Here is a 21,443-nt window from a genome sequence, read left to right on the forward strand (position 1 = left end):
CTACAAAACTATTTGGATCCAAGGCCTTCTAAACTAACACTAACTTTTGAGATCTCCTTTATCTTTAAGGTATAAATTCATTCACTCACTCTTTCATTCTGTTAATGGTTTGTTTCACTTATACTTAAATCAGTCTATCAGACTGAACATTTGCTTTCACAACAAATTCCAGCAAATAATAAATGTTCATTAGAGTAATTTCTTTATTAGAATTCCTTTTCTCAAAATATAAAACTTCTTAACTTCTCAGGGACTGCATAGTGTTTCTGTATTTAGCACATATCATTTCATTCATCCTCATTATTTCACTGAGTATAAATATTCATACCTCAGGCAATTTAATTACAAGTCACATAAATTATAAATTCTTTACCAGAGAAAAACAGGTTCTTTTATTACTTAAATGTATCAAAGTAGAGCCTCTTTGTTAATACCACTTTACAGTTTCAGATTTCTCTAATTCTTTCGCTTGTTCCAACAGAGTAATAAATATATCCAGTGTCCTTGAGATAGAAGATGAAACTTTCCATTTAGTGTTTCTTTGAATGTTGAAATAGAACATTTATTTGATAACTCCTTTTATTTACTGTTCACGTGTTGACAGTCTCACTTTTCCAGTCTAAGGTTCACCTTGCTAAGATTCCCTTTTCAGAATCTTCCATTAACATGTTGCAACTGTCAGGTTTTCCAAAAAAAAGAAAAAAAAAAAACCACCTTTCCAAACACAAATTCTCTGTCTGCATTCTCAACCTTCCATTTTCTTTCTCTCTCTTTCTTCTTGTTTTCTTCTTCTCTATCCGGGTACTGAACACTCTGTCAGCTGTCAATGTCAATCACCTGTCAGGGAAAAGTTAAGTTATGGCTGATGCTTTTTTGTAGTTGGTGAAAAGAGTTATAGTGAACAAGAGATATGACAGTATAGACTTAACAATTGCGAATTACAATAAAAAGCATTGAAATCATTACAACTATCAGATATCTGGTAAGTACATTAATCTCACATACTTTATATTTTATTTTAACATACACATCAATATTGGGCACATACTGATTATGCATAGCTACGAAATTGAAACTTATAAATAATAATAAAAAAAAAATAACATAGAGAAACAATTTAAAAAAAAAAAGATTCATAATTGTAAATTATGATTATTTTTCCAAAGTGGAATGATAACTTTTATATCTCTGTTTGTGTAAGTAATCATATGAATTACTCTGGAAACATTAGCAATATGCACTCTCAAATTTTACTTGACAAAATACATAACTTGACACACTTTTTTCACGTTATTAAATTGGTATCCATTATCTTTTGCCCATACTTTCAGCCAATTTAAATCATCTTGCAAGAGCTCTGTACCTCACCTATTACCTATTTATTAACTATTACTATTACCCTACTTAATTTTGCATCAACAGCAACTAATTGAATATTTACCTTCAAATCATTTTCTATATTATTAATACAAATTAAGCAGCAGTGGTCCAAGCACAGAGCCTTGCAGTACACCACTAGTCACCTGTTCACGCATTCAGTACTAGAAGTACACAGCATAACTAAATGAATGTTATTTCTTATATGAAAAGACATGGAGAGTATCCATAATTATAGAATCACAGGCATCACAGTAAAAATAAATTTATTGTGCAAATAGTTCATCTTATGTATTGAAGACATGATCATCATCACTGGGAGCAGAGAACAGTAGTAAGAGATTATCATATTTCCTGTCACAGCAATATTCCTAACTCAGATGATACTCTTGCAAATATACATATACAATGAATTGTGTGTGTGTGTGTGTGTGTGTGTGTGTGTGTGTGTTAGAACGGAGTTTTCAGAACGGAGAACTACTGTGGCTTCTTTGAAATTGCAACACCAGAAATTTTCTTCTAGATAAGACATGGAACTTTTGTCCCATTCAATGGTGTGGCTTGTGTTGAAGAAGTGGAGGACTAATCCGGAACTATCTATTCTGTTGTTTTTAACCCTTTCTGCCCTAGTGATTCCAATGGAATCGCTAATGTCTTGGCTTTCGTAGCCCATATTACGTGGTGAATGATTCCGATTGGTATCGTACGTCGTAGTTCCATTTCTTTAATATAATAACAGGTATGTATTATACATATAAATCTTACCAATATCGGTTTTTATGACTTAGTAGAATGATATGCATATATTGGATTATAGAGTATAAGCTCGGAAGTTGAATATTTGCTACCAGAATATAATGATTCCATATGGAATCAGTTGGTCAGAATTCCTATCCTGAAATGTATTTTTCATCAAAATACTTGATACTCTTGCTTTTTTAGAACTTAAGACAAAATAAATAGAAAGAAACATTTTTTTTCACTTGTAACTTTCAAACCGATCAAGACGATCTGTAACATATTAAGATCGCCAAAAGACAGCAGTACCTTCTTCAAATATGCTGGAGTATACAATATCTCTTGCTCTTGTGGTCTAAACTACATAGGTCAGACATCAAGAAGTCTTGAAATAAGAAAAAAGGAACATGTAGGGGATGTTAAAAACAACAGAATAGATAGTTCTGGATTAGCCCTCCACTTCTTCAACACAAGCCACACCATTGAATGAGACAAAAGTTCCATGCCTTATCTAGAAGAAAATTTCTGGTGTCGCAATTTCAAAGAAGCCACAGTAGTTCTGTGGCTTCTTTGAAAAGTCATTCTGAAAACAGCCTAAACAGAAATCAAGGAATGATCCTACCTGATGTATGGAAAACCCTAAATAAGCTTGCCAGAATTTAATTTCGCTGCAAATTACAGAGTGTGCACAACAAGGAAACACATGCTCCATGCTTATGATGTTACGCGTCTTTTTAATTTTGTTATATTTATACATTTGTTCTATGTACTAGTGACTCTGAGTTGTCTTTACCATTTGTCTTTACTCCTGAAGAAACCAAACAGCCCAGTTGGTGAAACTTGTTGGCATAATTTATCATTAATTTATTGGTCCAAAAAAAAAAAACCCAGTGTAATGTTATTCTAGAATATATATCCTTATAAATTATAAATCCAGAATAACAACAACAACAACAACAAAAAAAAAAACAGCTCTGATAAATAAATCCAGGAGGGGGAGGAGAATCTCTGATTTAAAGATGATTTTATATTTTACTGGAATTATATATTCCTGTATTCTAATATCCTGCATCTTTAATTCCTTTGATTCAGATGCTTTGCAAAACAAATATGGTAGCAAAGAAATTGGTGAGCAGAGTGTGATGGAGGATGTAGTTAGGTAGTTCTGGTAGTTATAAATATATTTTTATAATAATTAAAATATTAAATTTAATTATAAATTTTGTTAGAAATTTTAATTATAAAATTTTGATTATAATTGATTTTCTTAACTATTTAAGGGAAAGGGCAAATAAAAAAGTTTGATCTGTATATTTATCAAGTTTTTATAATTATAATGCATCTAACCATTAGCAAATGTGCATTTTTTAAAATGAAATTTAAAATATTGTTAAAAAAATTTAAAAGCTGTTCAAATATACAATCCTGTTATATATTATTCTTATTATTAACACCAGACTTCCGTGCAGTCAAAAGACTCATTGTGAGAGGCACACACACCTCTACACACAAAGCCCATCAGACCATGCTTTAAGTTCATTCAGTGTATCTTTGTTCACCACACTGTTAGACAATATACAGTCCACTCACCAATCTCACTCTATGCAACAAATCTGCTGCTTTCTCCCTTGTTCACATCCACTTTATACAGTTTCCGGAGGTGTTCCTTTGTTTTGTCCCCTATTCCCATTCTGTGAACAATTTCTTCTGCATTAACCTGGCAACAACCTTTTACCAACTTAAATGTTTCAACCATATCCCTCTCTTCCTCTTATTTACAAGGCTTTGCAAATTGCATTCCCTCAATCTGTCTTCATATCCCACATCCCAAAGGCCAGTTATCACCTTAATGTGATGTCTTCACAACTTGTGCAATGTGACCTCAGCCCTTTGTCCACCACAACTCCAATTTCCCTTGTTTTCTCAACCTCCTCCAAAATCCCCACCAAGTATATACTTTGTATCCCATTGTTGCCTACAAAATTTCAGAACCTTATACTTTGCAACATTGAACTGAGTTATATATATATATATATGTGTGTGTGTGTGTTTTATGAGTTTTATATGAATTTAGTTGTCCACTCATAAAATCTATTCAAGTCCTCCTATAAGGCTTGATTCAAGTCCTCCTATAATGCCTGCTTGATCCCCCCCCCCCAGTTTTGCATCATCTGCAAACAGTTACACATCTTCAGTAAACCCATTCCAATATCAGTAATATACAAATTGAATAACAGTGGCCCCAAAACAGATCCCTGCAGCACACCACCAATACCCCTTCAAGACACTGCACCCCATACACAACTGCTGACACCTATCTGAGGGCCAGTTACCTATCATCCAATCCCATCTGCTCCAGTTTAGTTACCAACTTGTGGTGTGGTAATTTATCAAAGTCTTTGCAAAATCTAAGTATATCAGTATATATGCATTTCCCTTATCCAATACATTTGCAGCCTTGTTATAGTACATAAGTAAGTTAGTAAACATGACCTCTCTTTAAAAAAACCCATGCTGACAAGCACAGATAATACTGCTATCAATCCACATTTGTATTCTAGCTCTCACCAACCTCTCCAATACCTTAACTACAACTCCAGATAATGCCTAGATTGCCCTATAATTTCTAGCCTTATCACTACCTTTGTTAAGTGGAACAATTTTACCTTCTTTCCACTCTTTCTGGACTTGTTCTGTTGTAAGACTCTTGTTAATCAGGTAGGCCAAGGCTGATGCTAATTACCTGGAATATTTCCATAAGACTCATGGTGATATGTCACGAAGTCCTGTTGGCATCTAGATTACTTAACTCCTCCTTCTCATATTTCTCTTGCTTGCTCACCAGTAAGTCTTCTCTCATTTCATTCTCTACACTTGAGCTTCTCCTGATTTCACACTGGGAATGAAACACCCTGATGAATTGCTCACTGAATACCTTGACTATGCCCTCTGCAGTCACCAGTTTACCACTTTCATCCATATGTTATATTAAATGTGTTATACAGTATATAGCTTTCTATGCCAATATGCAAAACATCATGTAGACAGTAATCAGCATATTTTTGGTGAGTCATTTGATAATTTGTAATTACATTTCTGACTGTGTATTAATTTGTTTAAAGTTATATTTTCCTCTTACAGAGATCTCACTTCATGGATTAATAGTATGATGAGCCTTGTCTCTGCTGATGAATTAGCTACTGATGTTACTGGAGCTGAAGCACTCTTGGAAAGACACCAGGTATAGTTTAAATTATATATATATATATATATTTGTTAAATTTTAATGACTAAACACCAAGTATTTAAAATCAGAACTTTAATAGAACATGACTAGTTTCATTGGAAAGCCGACTTTGTCAGGCGTCACAGCATAAAAATATGTAAAATGGAAAGACCATAAAAGCATTGCATTTTCAATATAACAGAACATGACAATTAACTGTAATATAAGTTTAACTTGGAGACCGAGTTCTAGTTGAAACGTCACGTACATGCATGCATGTGAATTCATGTGGGTGCCAATATTGAATGGCAGAACTATGTGAGTCTGGCAGACTGTAACTTAGATTGCTATTCATGTGGGAGGCATCAAGAAGTATTTCTTTCGATTCCAGTATTCGTCTCTCGAATTTGTCATAATATTTGTGCACAACAGTGTTAAATTGGAATTTAACAACGGTTGGTTGTTAAATTCCAATCTATTTGATGTTTGAGGCCTTCAACATTGGTGTTTGCAGAAAACAATATATGACTTGACAAGACACTGGCCTGAATTCTGTTCTAAGATATGTCTCTTCGGTGTTCTTCTAAGTGAAGAAGGATTGATTTTACAGTCTGACCACAGTTTACTGCAATCACAAGCTATTTTGCAGACACCAGGAAACTGAAGATTATGATGTTTCTCTTTCGGACGACTTAAAATACACCGGAGCTTGGGTAAGGTAGTGAAAAAGGTCTTAATATTGAATTTCTTTAAGATTTTTGCCAGTTTTGGGGAGAGAGAACTAATATAAGGTAAGGAGATGTAGGCTTTGAAATTGGTTGTATCCTCATTTGGTGGTTGATGGCAGTGGTGAAAAAAAAAGTCTGTTTATATTTTTCTCAGAGTATCCATTTTGTTTGAAGGTACTTTGGAGGTGTTTTAGTTAATTTTGAAGCTTTTGTTTGTCTAATAATAAGGATCTGGTATCCATTTTGTTTGAAGGTACTTTGGAAGTGTTTTAGTTAATTTTTAAGCTTTTGTTTGTCTAATAATAAGGATCTAGCTCGATGGCCAAGAGCAGAGATGATGCCAAATTTCTGTGGGGGATAGTGGTGCGAGACAACCTTCAAATATTCCTTAATCACCTAAATACTATACATCCAACCATCCAATTCACCTCAGAGTTGGAAGTGGACAGTTCCCTTCCTTTTTTAGATATTAAATTAACCAGAATATTCTGAAAAAATTGAATTCGCAATCTTTAGAAAACCTACATGCAGACTTGCATGATTATCCCCCACAGAAATTTGACATCATCCTACTCTTGCCCATCGAGCCAGATCCTTATTATTAGATGAACAAAAGCTTAAAAATGAACTAAAACTCCTCGAAAGTACCTTCAAACAAACTGGATATGCTGAGAAAAATATAAATAGACTTCTTTTTCACCATCACCATCAACCACCAAATGAGGATACAACTAATTTCAGGTGGCCAACTAACAAACTTGTCTTCATGCTGTAATATCCTCTGATAGATTTTAAGAGGATGGAATTTAGATCTCTTGGTTCAAAGAACTTCATGTTTAGCTCGGAAGAGGCAATAGAACTTTTACTTTGCCAGAGTATATGGTAAAGTTTGCCATCTATATCACATGCAATAAAAGTTATACATTACTACTTTGGTTATGACACACTGCAGTTATGTTCGGTTCCTTTTAATGGCAAGGCAGAGTTTTAGTGAACACTAACATGACGTCCAAGTTCACCATTAAGTTGAAAGTTTTTAAATTTAATTTTTCAGTTGCAGTTACAGATAAAAATGGAATTTTTGATGTATGAAGTGGTTAAGATTTGTTAAAAATACTTGAACAATAAACATTGTTATAAATAATTGGGTTTATTGTCATATTAAGATAAACTAAATGAATATAATGAAGATTTTCTACCTTTGTATCTGGTAGCTTCATTTGGGTTATTAGCCACCATAATATGCAATTAAGATTTGTATACAGTCATCAGTATAAACCATTAACAGTATAAACTATGGAAAATTCAAGTCATGTGTTTCAAGTATTATGTTTGCCATCTGCTTTTCTTACTGTCTTACTAAATAGCTTAAGGAAATTATAACGTACAATAGAATATACATCATCATCATCAAATTCCTGCCATGTACCCTCAAGGGGTGTACAGGATATGATAGTACTACATGAAAAAAATTATATCATTACTAACTTCCTATCTACAATTTTCCTCCAAATCATTCTGTTACTTGTCAAGACTCCAACATTATCAGATCTTATATTTCTATCGTCTAAGGCACTTTGTACCGTATCAATCCACCTATATGGTACAAAGTGCCTTAGATAGAAAAATAGAATTACATTAAAATAAATTTTAATACACTTCTAATATTTCGGCAACATCATGTTGCCATTATCACAGGAACTTAAATACAAGGCACGTGCACACAGGCACAACACACAGTAAATGAGGAACGAAGCAGTAAGCTATTCTTTCTCCTAAAAGTCCTGATGGTGCCCCCTAGTGGGCAATGTTGGTATTCTTGGCTGATTGGGCTGAAGGTCTTTTGATGTAGGATTCCCAAATTTGGGGCAGTCTCATGCGACCAAATTTGTTGAGGTTTGGATTGTTTCTTAGGGCTGTGGCTGATTCCATGAATAGTCTTTTGTGTTTGAATTTACTACAGTGTATTATCGTGGCTTTCTTCCACCATATTCTATGGTGGGTATCCAGCGCATGGTCTGCAAAACCAGAGTGGCTGTATTGGTGAAAACAGATGTAGTCCTTGTGTTCTGAAATTCTGATATTAGCCATCCTGCCTGTTTGGCCAAAGTAGGACAGCTTACAAAAATTCTAAAAAAACATGACTTTACTTCTTGTTACAGACCTTATAAAAAAAATTGGCATCTCTTATCCGCTCCACTAAAGACCATCCTCCCCCCCCTAGACCTACCTGGTGTATACCAAGTCCCTTGCAGTTGTAAGCTGTCCTACTTTGGCCAAACAGACAGGACAGCTAATATCAGAATTTCAGAACACAAGGACTACATCTGTTTTCACCAATACAGCCACTCTGGTCTTGCAGACCATGCGCTGGATACCCGTCATAGAATATGGTGGAAGAAAGCCACGATAATACATCGTAGTAAATTCAAATACGAAAGGCTATTCATGGAATCAGCCTCAGCCCTAAGAAACAATCCAAACCTCAACAAATTTGGTTGCATGAGACTGCCCCAAATTTGGGAAACCTACATCAAAAGACCTTCAGCCCAATCGGCCAAGAATACCAACATTGCCTGCTAGGGGACACTATCAGGACTTTTAGGAAAAATAATAACTTCCTGCTTCATTCCTCATTTACTGTATGTTGTGCCTGTGTGCACATGTCTTGTATTTAAGTTCCTGTGATAATGGCGACATGACGTTGCCGAAATATTGGAAGTGTATTAAAATTTATTTTAATATATATTCTATTGTACGTTGTAATTTCCTTAAGCTATTTAGTAAGAATGTATAACCAACGTCTTTCCATGAGAAACTTTTCATACTGCTTTCAGGTAATTGTTAAAGAATTGTGTTGCGAAATATTACAAGATCTGATAAGAAACTTCTATACTTCATGAAAAATCAAGCTCTGGTTCCTATTAAGAAGTCCCTGTAAGTTAATTCATTTTGATGAAATTACATAAATGAATTTGCCTAAATAGTTCTTTAAAAAAATAAAGAAAATATGAATCAGGAAGGTGGCAAAATGGCCTGGAAGCAATGGAAAAAAAACTTTATAATGAAAGAAAGTATTGTAAAAGGAATCAAAGATGATAAAGGAGGCATAAAAACTGAAGAGAATGAAGATCTGCACTGAAGTTTAGTAGATGTGTGTAAAAAGCTATGACAAGGTGTGTCTAGTTTTCTATAAAAGTTTGTTTAGATCCTTTCTGGATATCCAGATTGATTACTTTGAAAGATTGTAAAATAAAACAAGAAGTGATAGATGGTGGTAAACAGTCATGAGGAATGCAGTCACACATGTCAATTCTATCTTGAGGTAGAAAATACCATTAGAAATCTGACATGGAATTTCTGCTAAAGTAGATGATATTTGATTAGAAATAGTCAAATTTGGAAGCATAATAGTTTTACTGTAGGTATACTGCATAATTCAGAAGGCTGGTCAGAAAGTCGAATTCCAGGTGATATTTTTATTTTTTATATCAACCCCCACAGACAAGAGGTCTCAAGAACTATAAAGTGACAGGTGCTTTGTGTGGGCAAATGATCAAAGAGAAGCAACAAATCTGTTAATTTGTTTCTTGAAGAGTTGGAGGTTGTATGGGACAAAATGTATGGGAAAGATTGTTCTCAAGGAAGAGAAAGATAAGTTGGTTCACTGAGTCTTCAGCACTGGGTTTAGACCAGAGCAAGGTGATCAGGATCTGATTTTCACTTTAAGACAAATAATTGAGAAATCATGGGAATATAACAAGAATCTGTAATTAAGTTTCATAGGTCTAATAAAAGCTGTAAGGTGTGGCAAGATAAAAGCTGCCCAAATCTTTACATTTATGATGTAATAGGAACATTATACAGAGCAATACATAGTCTGTATTTAAATTTTAAGACAACAGTTAGAATAGAAGGAAGTATAGGAAGGTGGTTTAATAAAATCAGATGTAAGACCATGGTGCCCCCCCCCCCCTTCCCAACACTCATATTTATCGTCTCTGTGAATCACATGAAAGAAAAGGGCATTAAACCTGACATCAAAATTGGAGATGTTAATTTCAGCTTTATGTATTTATTTATTCAGTCTATTGTGGCACAATGGCTGTAAGGCTGATACAGGCAGGTATGGCACCATCTTATGAAACCAGTATAATCATATTGGTTGTAAAGTAATTTTGTCTATAAATTCTGTGTGCTCTCTGACCAATATGCCTGCATGCTGGATGAAAAACCTGTGTTTTTGGAAAAAAAAAAATTCTGCTATCGTCATGTGGCATTGGTGACTTGTCTTCAGTTGAAAAAAAGCCCACATAAAATTCCTCTTGTCAAACAAGAATCGCACTCAGGTCTTTTTTCATTTAAAGTGTGCAATGTTCCATCATTCTTCCAGTCCAGTGCAATTCTTTAACTAAATTCAATAACTGCTGTAACAAATTTGGCATGAAAAGATTTTACTTATAGAATAAGTAAAATCTTTCAGCTATTTAAACACAATTATTAACACGGCAAATTAAATATGGAAATAGCAGAATAAGCAAAGTTGGTATGCTGGGGAGCTAACTGGATAAATTTATATGGTATAAGATAGAATTAGTCAAATACTAAACAAGCAGTATACAAGACAGTGTTCAAACCATTTTTAATCCAAAAGTTGGGTTAAAAGTATAATAATTGATCAAAGATTAATTATTATATTTTTAACCCCATTTTCACATGTCTGTAGTTTAGATGCTACAGATATGTGAGTTGTGAGAAAAATTAGGGGAATGAACAGATGATATCAATTGCATCATCATATGAAAAATGAAGATATTAGAAAGGAACTTGACACTGTAGTCTGAAACACAATGGTAAAGGAAAGGTTAGTAGAACAGGTATTTGATTCCAAGATGGCAGGTAGAAGAAGAAGAAGACCAAGATGTAGGTGGACTGATGCAGTCTTAGAAGACAGATAAATAACATTTGACAGTATCAGAGTGCTAACAAATGATAGACTAATGTGAAGAAAAATGATTGATATGAGAATAGTAATAATGTAAATTTAATTATGTAGTACTGTCATAGGATCCTTACCTCTTGAGGATACGTATCAGGAAATTCGATGATGATAATAGTTCTTTAAAACAATATCATAAGAAATTTTCTTCCAAGTGTTGTGGAACTATATTCAATTCTATGCTGTAGTTTGTAAATGAGACTTACAGTTATTTTTTTATTTTATTTTTTTTATTTATTTTTATTTTTATTTTTTTGTAAGTGTAACACTAAAAGAAAAGTCTTACAGTTAAGTCTGATCTCATTTCTCTTACAGGTAACATTACTATGATGTTAACCTTCCCACCTAATTTTATAATTGTTCTCAGTTTGACCAATGTAAAACTTTTCACAGGAACAGTGAATTTTATAACTCTTGAAACTATTTCTCTCTCTCACTCAAAGGAATACTATCTTTGGGATTTGGGAGACCATGTGAGACTGCATGGTTTTTGGACTGCTTATAATTACCTTAATTCTAACAACCCTTGGAAAGCAATATGAAAAAGATAATGGCAACAAAATATTTGAAAAATGAGACTTGAATTTTTCATAGTTTATAATGATAAGTTTTTAATATTTTAGTGTCAGTTATCTGTTTGACATTATATATAAGAGAACCCTCTTATATATAATGAAATGTTTGAAATGTTTGGTAAATTTATAATAGTAAACACATTAGTAAATACCGACACAATTCAATCATTCATACCAGTGTCGGCACGTATCCTCTTTTTCATGACCCCTGGCAAAATTTTAGTCACGTGTGATGTGTAGTGTTTGTTTGGCAAACATTTAAAATGACCATGTTCGCATTTTTCATAAAAATGGAGAAAAATGAGTTTCGTGCAGTGATAAAACACTTATTTCAAGAATTGAATGGCTGCACATATAAAAGCTGAGTTAGATGTAGTTCATGGGGACTCTGCACCAGCATTAAAGACTATTTATTTTTGGATAAATGAGTTTAAACGTGGTTGTAAGTCCATTGAAGGTGAAGCATGTTCCGGACACCCGACTGAGGTCACTACGAAGGAAATGATTGACAAAATCCATGGTATTGTTATGAAAGACTGTCGAGTGAAAGTGCGTGAGATTGCTGAGATTGTAGGCATCTCATCTGAATGGGGGTATAATATCCTGAAAGAAAAATTGCACATGAAAAAACTGTGTGTGTGTGCGATGGGTGCTGCGATTGTTGACTGTCGATCAAAAACACATGCAAAAAGACATTTCAACACAGTGTTTGGCAATGCTTAATCACAATTTGCAGGATTTTTTGCATCAATTCGTGACTGTAGACAAGTCCAAGCAGCAGTCAAAACAGTGGACAATGCCTGGTGAAAGAGCACTTAACAAAAAGAGACCATTTTATCATCATAGACTATTTGTAAAAGGATAAAACAATAACAGGAGTCTATTATGCATCATTGTTGGACCATTTAAAAGAAGAACTGAAGAGAAAATATCCAAGATTGCACATAAAATGTAGTCTTTCATCAAGACAATGCATTGTCCCACACATCAGCTGTCGCAACGGCTAAATTGCACGAATTGAGGTTTAAATTGGTTCCACATCCACCTTATTATCTGGACTTGGCCCCGTGTGACTTCTTGTTCCCACACTTAAAATCCCTGGCCTCATCAATCTCCTGGAGTATGGTTCCACCAATGTGATATATTGCTGCTAATCTTTTCACCCCAAAATGCATAACCTTACACTTTGCCACATTAAATAGACATCCATTTTCCTCAGCCCAGTCCTCCAAACTACCCAAATCATCTTGCAAAATTTTAACATCCTGTGCACTCACTATTGCTCTACCCAACTTGCACCATCAGCAAACAAGTGAACACTTCCTCTCAGATCCTTTCCTATATTGTTAATGAACAAATTGAAAAGTAGTGGTCCAAGAACAGAATCTTGCGGCACACCACTAGTCACAGACCGTCTTTTGGACTCTACTCCTGAATAATCACTCTCTGATATCTCTCTATCAGCCACCCTCCTATCCATCTCACCAACCCTATATCCATCCCCATATGCTGCAGTTTACTGATTAGAATTCCAGGTGGTATCCTGTCAAATGCCTTAACAAGGTAGAATCACTGTAAACCCATTCCCCTTATCCAGTTCAGCCATCACTGTGTTATAAAACGTGAGCAAGTTACTGAGGCATGATCTACCCTTCACAAAACCATGTTGTTTCCCATACAGTATCCCATTTTCATCTACCAATCCTGTATTTTTCTCTTGACAAATTTCTCTAAGCCCTTGACAATGATTCCTGATATGCTAATCGATTGGTAATTTACAACAGCAGTCTTGGAACCTCTTTTATGCACTGAAACTATTTCCCCCTCTTTCCACCCCCTCGTGACTAACCCAGACCCGAGACTCAAATTAAACAAAATGCTCAAGGGCACTGACAATTCTTTAGCCGCTTCACGTACGACATGAGCTGGTATACCATCCAATCCCACAGATGTATTGACATTGAAGTTTTGTAATAGACTATTCACTTCCACTTCATTCACCACAATTCCCATATAATCTATTGGTTCATTCATTCCTGCAATGTCACCACCTGGATGATATACTCTTGCAAAGTGCTCGCTCAGTAATTCAACTATATCAACTGATTCGGTTACCTCCCTACCATTGGCATTCTTTAAAATCATTCTGCCATATACATTTTTTCTTTTACTTGCAACATATCGAAAAAACTGTTTGGGATTCTCTTTAGCCTGCATGGCTAATGTTCCTTCATAATCCGTTTTTGCTTTTCTTACCACACGCATTACCCTTCTGGCCTGCACTTTGTACCATTCATGTGCCTGCTGGTCACCTTTCTCCTTAAATTCCCTCCATAGTTGTTTCTTTTTTTTTGCAGCTCAAGCTTAATGGTGTTATTCATCCATTTAACCCCAACTTGATTTTTTATTCGGACTCTAGGTATACAGTCAGCCATTGCCTCATGCAAACACTTCTTAACTGTCTCCCATGCACTATCAACATCTAGCCCTTGCAGTTTTACATGCCATGGCACTGAACCAATCAAACTCCTAAGCTTGTCATACTTACCAGCCCAATAATTCCACATGTACCCTGTCTTAATTGTAAATTCCACACCTTTAGCCACCTCCCAAGTTAAGACCCAACGACCACTCTCACTAATTGGTGGCAACGTGGTCATATTTGTTACAGCCAAATTCTCAGATGCAATTACTAGGTCAAGCACTCTCTGACCCCCCTAGTATTTTCCATTACATGCTGTCACAGATAGTTATCCCTTAATAACCGCATAAAATACAATTCCTTCCTCCCATGTGTCCTCTCCTTGTTCCAATCAGTGTTACCATAGTTGAAATCTCCCATTATAATTACCCTCCTTCCACTCATTTCTTCTATTTGCTTATGCATACTGTCTCCATCATCTATTCCATCACCTGGTCTATAGCAGCACCCAACTGTATATTTTGTTCTGCTAGTTTCAATCTCACACCAAATAGCCTCAAATGTGCTCTTTTCTCTATCCTGCAGTTCCACTTCTATTCTCCTTGGCTGTAGCTCATCAGCTATCATCAATAACACTCCTCCTCCCATTTTATTCTCCCTGTCACTCCTGAACACACCATACCCCTCACATTCAATCCCACTAGCTATATCATCCTCTGTCAGCCATGTTTCACTAATGCCAATAATCTGTGGCCTGGAAGTGCCAACCAAGGCCAAAAATTCTTCCTTCTTGTTCCTAATGCTTCTGGCATTAGTATATATGAATTGCAGAAGCCCATTTGTCCCATCCCTATTTTGATGCCTTATACTAACTATCCCATTCTGATTTGTTGTCTTTCGTACTCGCTTGGGCATATTACACACATTCATACACTCAACTGTCTTCCTAAAGTCTGCATATCTACTTCTCCCCCCCCCCCCCCTCTCCTTAATAACTCTAGTTTCCCTGATTCTGCACATTCACTTCCACTACATTCAACACCTTTTCAAGTCTCCGTACACCAAATCCATTCAAATGTAAACCATCCATCTTATATAAATCCTTTTACCCATCGAACTCACTCTACACATCCACAAATTCCACACCACTCCTCCTGCATAATTCACTCATAATGTCATTAGCAATTATGGCCCTCCTTCTGTACTCTTCACTGTCATACAGTGGCAACAGACTCACCATCCTAACTTTCTCACTCTTCTCTTTTGCTACCTCAAACAATTCCTTCACATCCTCTCTCATAGCCATTTTGTCTCCTTTCAAATCATTTGTACCTGCTACTACTATAAATTCTTTCACCCGCTGCTTTTTCATTCTAATTGACTCACTTACATCCTTAACATTTGCACCAGGTTGGTATGATTTTGTTAAACTCTCAACTATCACACCTCTTACTAAAGAATATTCATACAACACTCGCTCTTTCATTTTGTTTACACTCACTATCATACTCTTATTTTTCCTATCATACTTTTGCCGTTTATTAGTTGGTATGCTTGGTAAACATTTTTTCCAACGCTCCAGCTGCTGATTTGCCCTGTGTATCGCTCCGCATAACCGTGTGATCTCACTTATTGCATCAGTCTCATAATTTTTATTTTCCATTAATTCATTCATTCACTCCGTATGTTTACCTTCATTCTCACTTTCAACGCCACTCTCACAACTATCTGGTATTACCTCGCAAATATCACTCGCATTCATACCTCGCATATCACTATTTTCTACATTCTCACTTTTAACAACGATATCACCCTCACGACCTGAAACGCTCTTTAAATCCTCACATTTCTCACACTTTCTGCACACATTCACTCCACTATCGTTGTTTAACCAGACTCCAACCAATCTCCTCAATGTATACATTTTGCAAACGGTACACTGAATCAAATCCTTTAAATTAAAATTTTTAGACAAAGATGGTGACCTGGATGCCATCTTTATATTTCTCTTCATGGGGGCCATGTGCACAAATAATCATATCTATCAATTTACTAATTAAAATACTTAGAAAACACACAAAAATCACCCAGACATGCTAAGATACGAAAAGTAAATAATACTATGTAAGATTCACGCAAATTTACCAATTATTACTCAAAATAATACTTATCTGTTCAGGAGCTCTCTACAAACACTACACACCATGTAGCCCTCTATATATATATTTATTTTTTCGGTTATCTGTATTTATTAACTATTGGATTAGAATATTGTTTTTATGGATTTTTGCAATAACCCATAACCCATATATGCAGATGATAAGTTACTAAAGAAAGTCATGTCTCTGGTAGTCATGACATGACTTTCTTTAGTAACTTAATTTTTAAATAGTGTTTGCTTGCAATGCTTCTGGTTGTTCTTGACTGGTAGATCTTTGTTCTCTTAATTAGGGCCATATTTTCTGTTATATTCAGTAGTATTTGTGATAATGGTTATATTCTTCATATTAGGATAGTGATTTCTGAGATAGTTAAAAGCTTTTAATTCTCTTCATTGGTTTAGTTATGCTGTTTGTCCAACAAAAACAATCACAACATCTTGAAACATGCCTAATGATTTTAAATTGTAATCTAAATTCCTGGTAAAAAATGATAATTGAAAACTGGAAAGAGAGAGATATTATGCATTCATAAGATTTAGTAATAGCAGAAAAAAATCAGACAAGAGTTTGACACTGCTTCTTCAGCTTACTTAATCACATTTCATGTTTAAATAATGGTACAATTATTTTAAATGAAAAAAGAAGTTGTGTAAAGTTAACCATTAAGAGAACATTGGTCACTCATGATCACAGAAAGTGAGACAGAAGTTTGTGTAAGGATTCTCATTTATCACTATTTAACAAAACGGAGCAATTGCCAAGACACTTACTTTCACTCATGATGTGCCACAAATATTCAGGAATAACCTTAACCTTTATTTCAGGAATGCACCAAGGAAATATTAGATAGTGATATTATTGTACCTGCAGCTCAGATCAATGAATATAATATTTTGCAAGCCCCAAATCATATGACTAAACTTATTTTAAATGAGCTGAAACTAATGTATTAATATTTATGTAAAATAAATACAGTACACATAATGAAAACAGGAAAACAGGCATTGGCAGTTACTGAAACAAATCAACAACAAAACACACATACACACAATCTGAGCCCTGTAGCAAAAAATGTATTGGAGAAAATTCTTGTTAGAGAATTCCATCTAAAAACAATTCTCTTTAGGTGGGAGAGTGAATTATATCTATGTCCGTGGTGGGATTCATATCTTGTAACCTGTTAGTTAACCACTCAGCCAGCCAGGCTCGAAAATTACACTATTTACAAATCTCTTCTCGAATACCACCGAATGAGCTTCATTTATTTTTGCCATCCTGTTTATGGGACATTCAGCATTCCAAAATGAAATTCAAAAATGCTAACTTAGAAATGTGCAAAAAAAAAAAAAAAACTACATGTCGATAAAAATAGTCTTACTCCAACACATTATACCTGTGTATACTACAAAAAAAGTGCAAAGCTATGGTATTTTGATGACTGAAATTTATTCAGTCATCAAAATATCAAAATGCCTTGTTGATCTATCGGATAGGTGGATACTCTATCCGATAGATCAACAAGGCTTGTTTCTCAAGTTTATAAAGAAAGATAATAGCTTCCCTTATCTGAACTTGTCACTGTTTTCCTATTCCAATCTTCATACAGTATTCTGTCAAATGCCTTTATAAAGTCCAGCAGTATCACGATAGGATAATTTCCTTTATTTAATTAATTTCATTTGTCAGTTTTATTTTAAAAAAAGGTAAGGCATAGACTCGCATTAGAGTTTTTATGCGACTGCCATCCACGAAAGGTTAGTACATTAGTATGCCATGTTTTTATGTTGCTCTCACCCAGAAAAGGTTATTTGCAAATCTATAGCATGTTTTGTACTGTGGGTAGTCTATGGAATTTTTTTTTCTATTTTTGTCAATTTATTAATATTTTATATATATTTTTTAAAATTTATTTTTTACATAGTCCAGAAACCCTGCTCTAGAGTGTAACTTTTTCAAGCCACTTTAGTCCTCCACTAAGTGGGGCAGTGATCTCAAACAGGCCAGCGGGAGATGAATTTCAGGCTTGAAATTCATCTCCCACCTAAAGACAATCACAAACATCCATACCCATGGCAGGATTCAAACCTTCAGCCTGTTGTTTGGAGAGTAGATATGCTAACCACTCAGACAACCAGGCCAGCAAAAGGTCCACCTGGCAATTGGATGGGCATGTTAACTAACTTAGCAAAGCTAATATATTATAATATACCAGAATTCAAATGAAAAATTCTTCCACAGCTACCTTTGATTCATAATATAGTTTAAAACATGTTGTTGCATCTTCCACTTTGTTGTATTTTTTAATTTTGTTTACTGAAAGTTCACTTCTGCTATCCACTTAGCTCACCAAATTTATAACTTGCTATTGGTGACACTTCACGAAAAGTTGAAGCATGTTTAGGAAGTGACATATTATAATAGTAAGCAACATTTGTTTTATAAAAACTCGGAGAAATATACTTCCATTGTAATGTATAATCAGCACATAATGCAGTAGAGTCTGCTTCTCAATATATATAAAAAAAGTCTTGATGTAGCTTTTGTTTGCTAATTCTTTAATACAATATGGATGAAAACTGGAATATAATTTCTTGTCAAGTATGGTGTAGTTGACTGAGCAAAAAAAAATTCTTAAATGTATTATTTTTAAATTAGCATTTGCATATTTTTCTACAGCTGTAAAGAACTGTGCAATTATAATAAATTTAGTTTAATCCTTTATCCAAGTGTGAGCAAACAAAGTTTGCGCCTGAAAGTATCTTCAGGACTGGGTTAAGGTGGTACACACCAGGGCAACTCGTTGCAAAGGTGGAGCAAGCTACCAACACTCCTATCTCAGTATCTCCTATAATGCAAAACACATCTCCTTGCGGATATGTCTAATGTTATGCATTAAGGGAAGGGCCACTACCCAGACTAGTTTCGACCTTTATTGAGGTCTCTTCAGTGGGAGCCAGGCCCAAGTGGAGATATCAAGCAGAAGCATTAGCAGGTCATCTCCACCTATAGGAATTGCCAATTGGTGTGCCACCCTTTTTTAATAATTTACTCTGGATTTAGAGAAAGATGTTGAAAGTTTATTTTTCACTTGGTTAGAGTATAATAAATTTAGTTTAATCCTTTATCCAAGTGTGAGCAAACAGTGGCTCCCACTGAAGAGACCTCAATAAAGGTCGAAACTAGTCTGGGTAGTGGCCCTTCCCTTAATGCATAACATTAGACATATCCGCAAGGAGATGTGTTTTGCATTATAGGAGATACTGAGATAGGAGTGTTGGTAGCTTGCTCCACCTTTGCAACGAGTTGCCCTGGTGTGTACCACCTTAACCCAGTCCTGAAGATACTTTCAGGCGCAAACTTTGTTTGCTCACACTTGGATAAAGGATTAAACTAAATTTATTATACTCTAACCAAGTGAAAAATAAACTTTCAACATCTTTCTCTAAATCCAGAGTAAATTATTAAAAAAGGGTGGCACACCAATTGGCAATTCCTATAGGTGGAGATGACCTGCTAATGCTTCTGCTTGATATCTCCACTTGGGCCTGGCTCCCACTGAAGAGACCTCAATAAAGGTCAAAACTAGTCTGGGTAGTGGCCCTTCCGTTAATGCATAACATTAGACATATCCGCAAGGAGATGTGTTTTGCATTACATTATAGGAGATACTGAGATAGGAGTGTTGGTAGCTTGCTCCACCTTTGCAACGAGTTGCCCTGGTGTGTACCACCTTAACCCAGTCCTGAAGATACTTTCAGGCGCAAACTTTGTTTGCTCACACTTGGATAAAGGATTAAACTAAATTTATTATACTCTAACCAAGTGAAAAATAAACTTTCAACAACTGTGCAATTATAAAGAATTAATTTTTCTTTATGACCATGATTTTTTAAGCTGTTTATTTATGTACATTTATTTTGGTGAATATTAGAAGTAAACCCAATATTTCTTATACTCTGTTGTGTATTCCTGTTGATTAAAAATTGATCTTTGATATTTTAATTTATAGCTACAAGTTTTAGAATCCCCCCCCCCACCCCTTATGCTTTGATAAAAAGTATTATGTATTTTTAAAATTAGGAACATCGCACAGAAATTGATGCACGTACAGGAACTTTCCAAGCTTTTGATATGTTTGGCCAGCAACTTCTCCAAAGTAATCATTATGCTAGTGTTGAGGTTCAAGAAAAATTGGAGAAAATGAATGAGGCTCGCAGGGAACTAGAAAAGTAAGTCTTCCTTGTACTTCATTATAACCATCAGCTGTGTGTATATGTAGGGTATTTGCATTCGATTCTTTGCTTGATAGTTACCACAATAGAAATATATTAATAAGGAATGATATGAGTGTGGTTTGCTTGGCCTGATGACATCAGAAAAAAAATCATCAACAAAAAAAATAAATAAATAAAATATAAAAAATAAAGTGAGTTGTACATTTTTCTCAAACTTGTTGGCATTGATTAACTGGTGCATACTTATTCATATATCCTTACAAATTAAATCGTGCAACTACTTGCGAAAAATAGAAGGTCTAGATATCATTTATATAGAACTAAGATCTAGATCTCAGTTCTGTATCACATTAGGTGTGCACATCTGAAAGGATGTGTGCTTTGTATTATAGGATACTAAGGTAGTTAATGTTAAGTCATCAGTCTCTATATGCAAGTAGACTAGTCATGAAGTATCTTACACTGAGACAAAGGATGAAACAAGAATATAATTTCTTGGCAAGTTTAATTTAATTTGCAACCAAGTGAAATTTTCTACTTCTAGGAACAGTTTGTCAGATTATACTTTTTGATATAAACATTTTAAACAAACGGTTCGATTTTGTGACTACTAAAAAAATACCTTACTCGCATCTTGACAAACACCAAATTATCTGTCAAAAGATTACTATAGGAAGAAGCATTTGTCATTAGAGAAGAAACTTCAAACTTAGTTAAATGTGCAAGTTCTCCATGGAACAGTATATCTAGGGGAATTAAAAAAAAAGAACAGCTTTAAAAAATCTGATATCAAATCAGAACATACTGACAGTTAAAACTGACAAAGCAAATGGTTCACTGATCTTAAACACAGTGGACTATAATAAAATAAAAATTTTACTATTATAGTGTATTTTTTCTAATACATCAAAATATAGGTCAGTAACTAGAAATTCTATTGATGCAATAAAAAATAAAACTATTGGCCTGTTAAATAATACT

General features: G+C 34.7%; 1 protein-coding gene across 1 annotated transcript in view; it reads left to right on the forward strand.

The window, feature by feature from the left end:
- Positions 1-21,443, forward strand: part of alpha-Spec (alpha spectrin) — a 509,808-nt gene that overhangs the window by 282,696 nt on the left and 205,669 nt on the right. Inside the window, exons 29-30 of the mRNA XM_090406229.1 lie at positions 5,257-5,356; positions 20,308-20,456. Coding sequence (XP_090262355.1) covers positions 5,257-5,356; positions 20,308-20,456 — 249 coding nt within the window. The remainder of the gene's footprint in view (positions 1-5,256; positions 5,357-20,307; positions 20,457-21,443) is intronic.

Source organism: Typopeltis vanoorti, chromosome 16 (genome assembly GCF_054136105.1).
Source record: "Typopeltis vanoorti isolate ZY-2024b chromosome 16, IOZ_Tvanoo_1.0, whole genome shotgun sequence".
In the NCBI taxonomy this organism is placed as follows: Eukaryota; Metazoa; Arthropoda; class Arachnida; order Uropygi; family Thelyphonidae; genus Typopeltis; species Typopeltis vanoorti.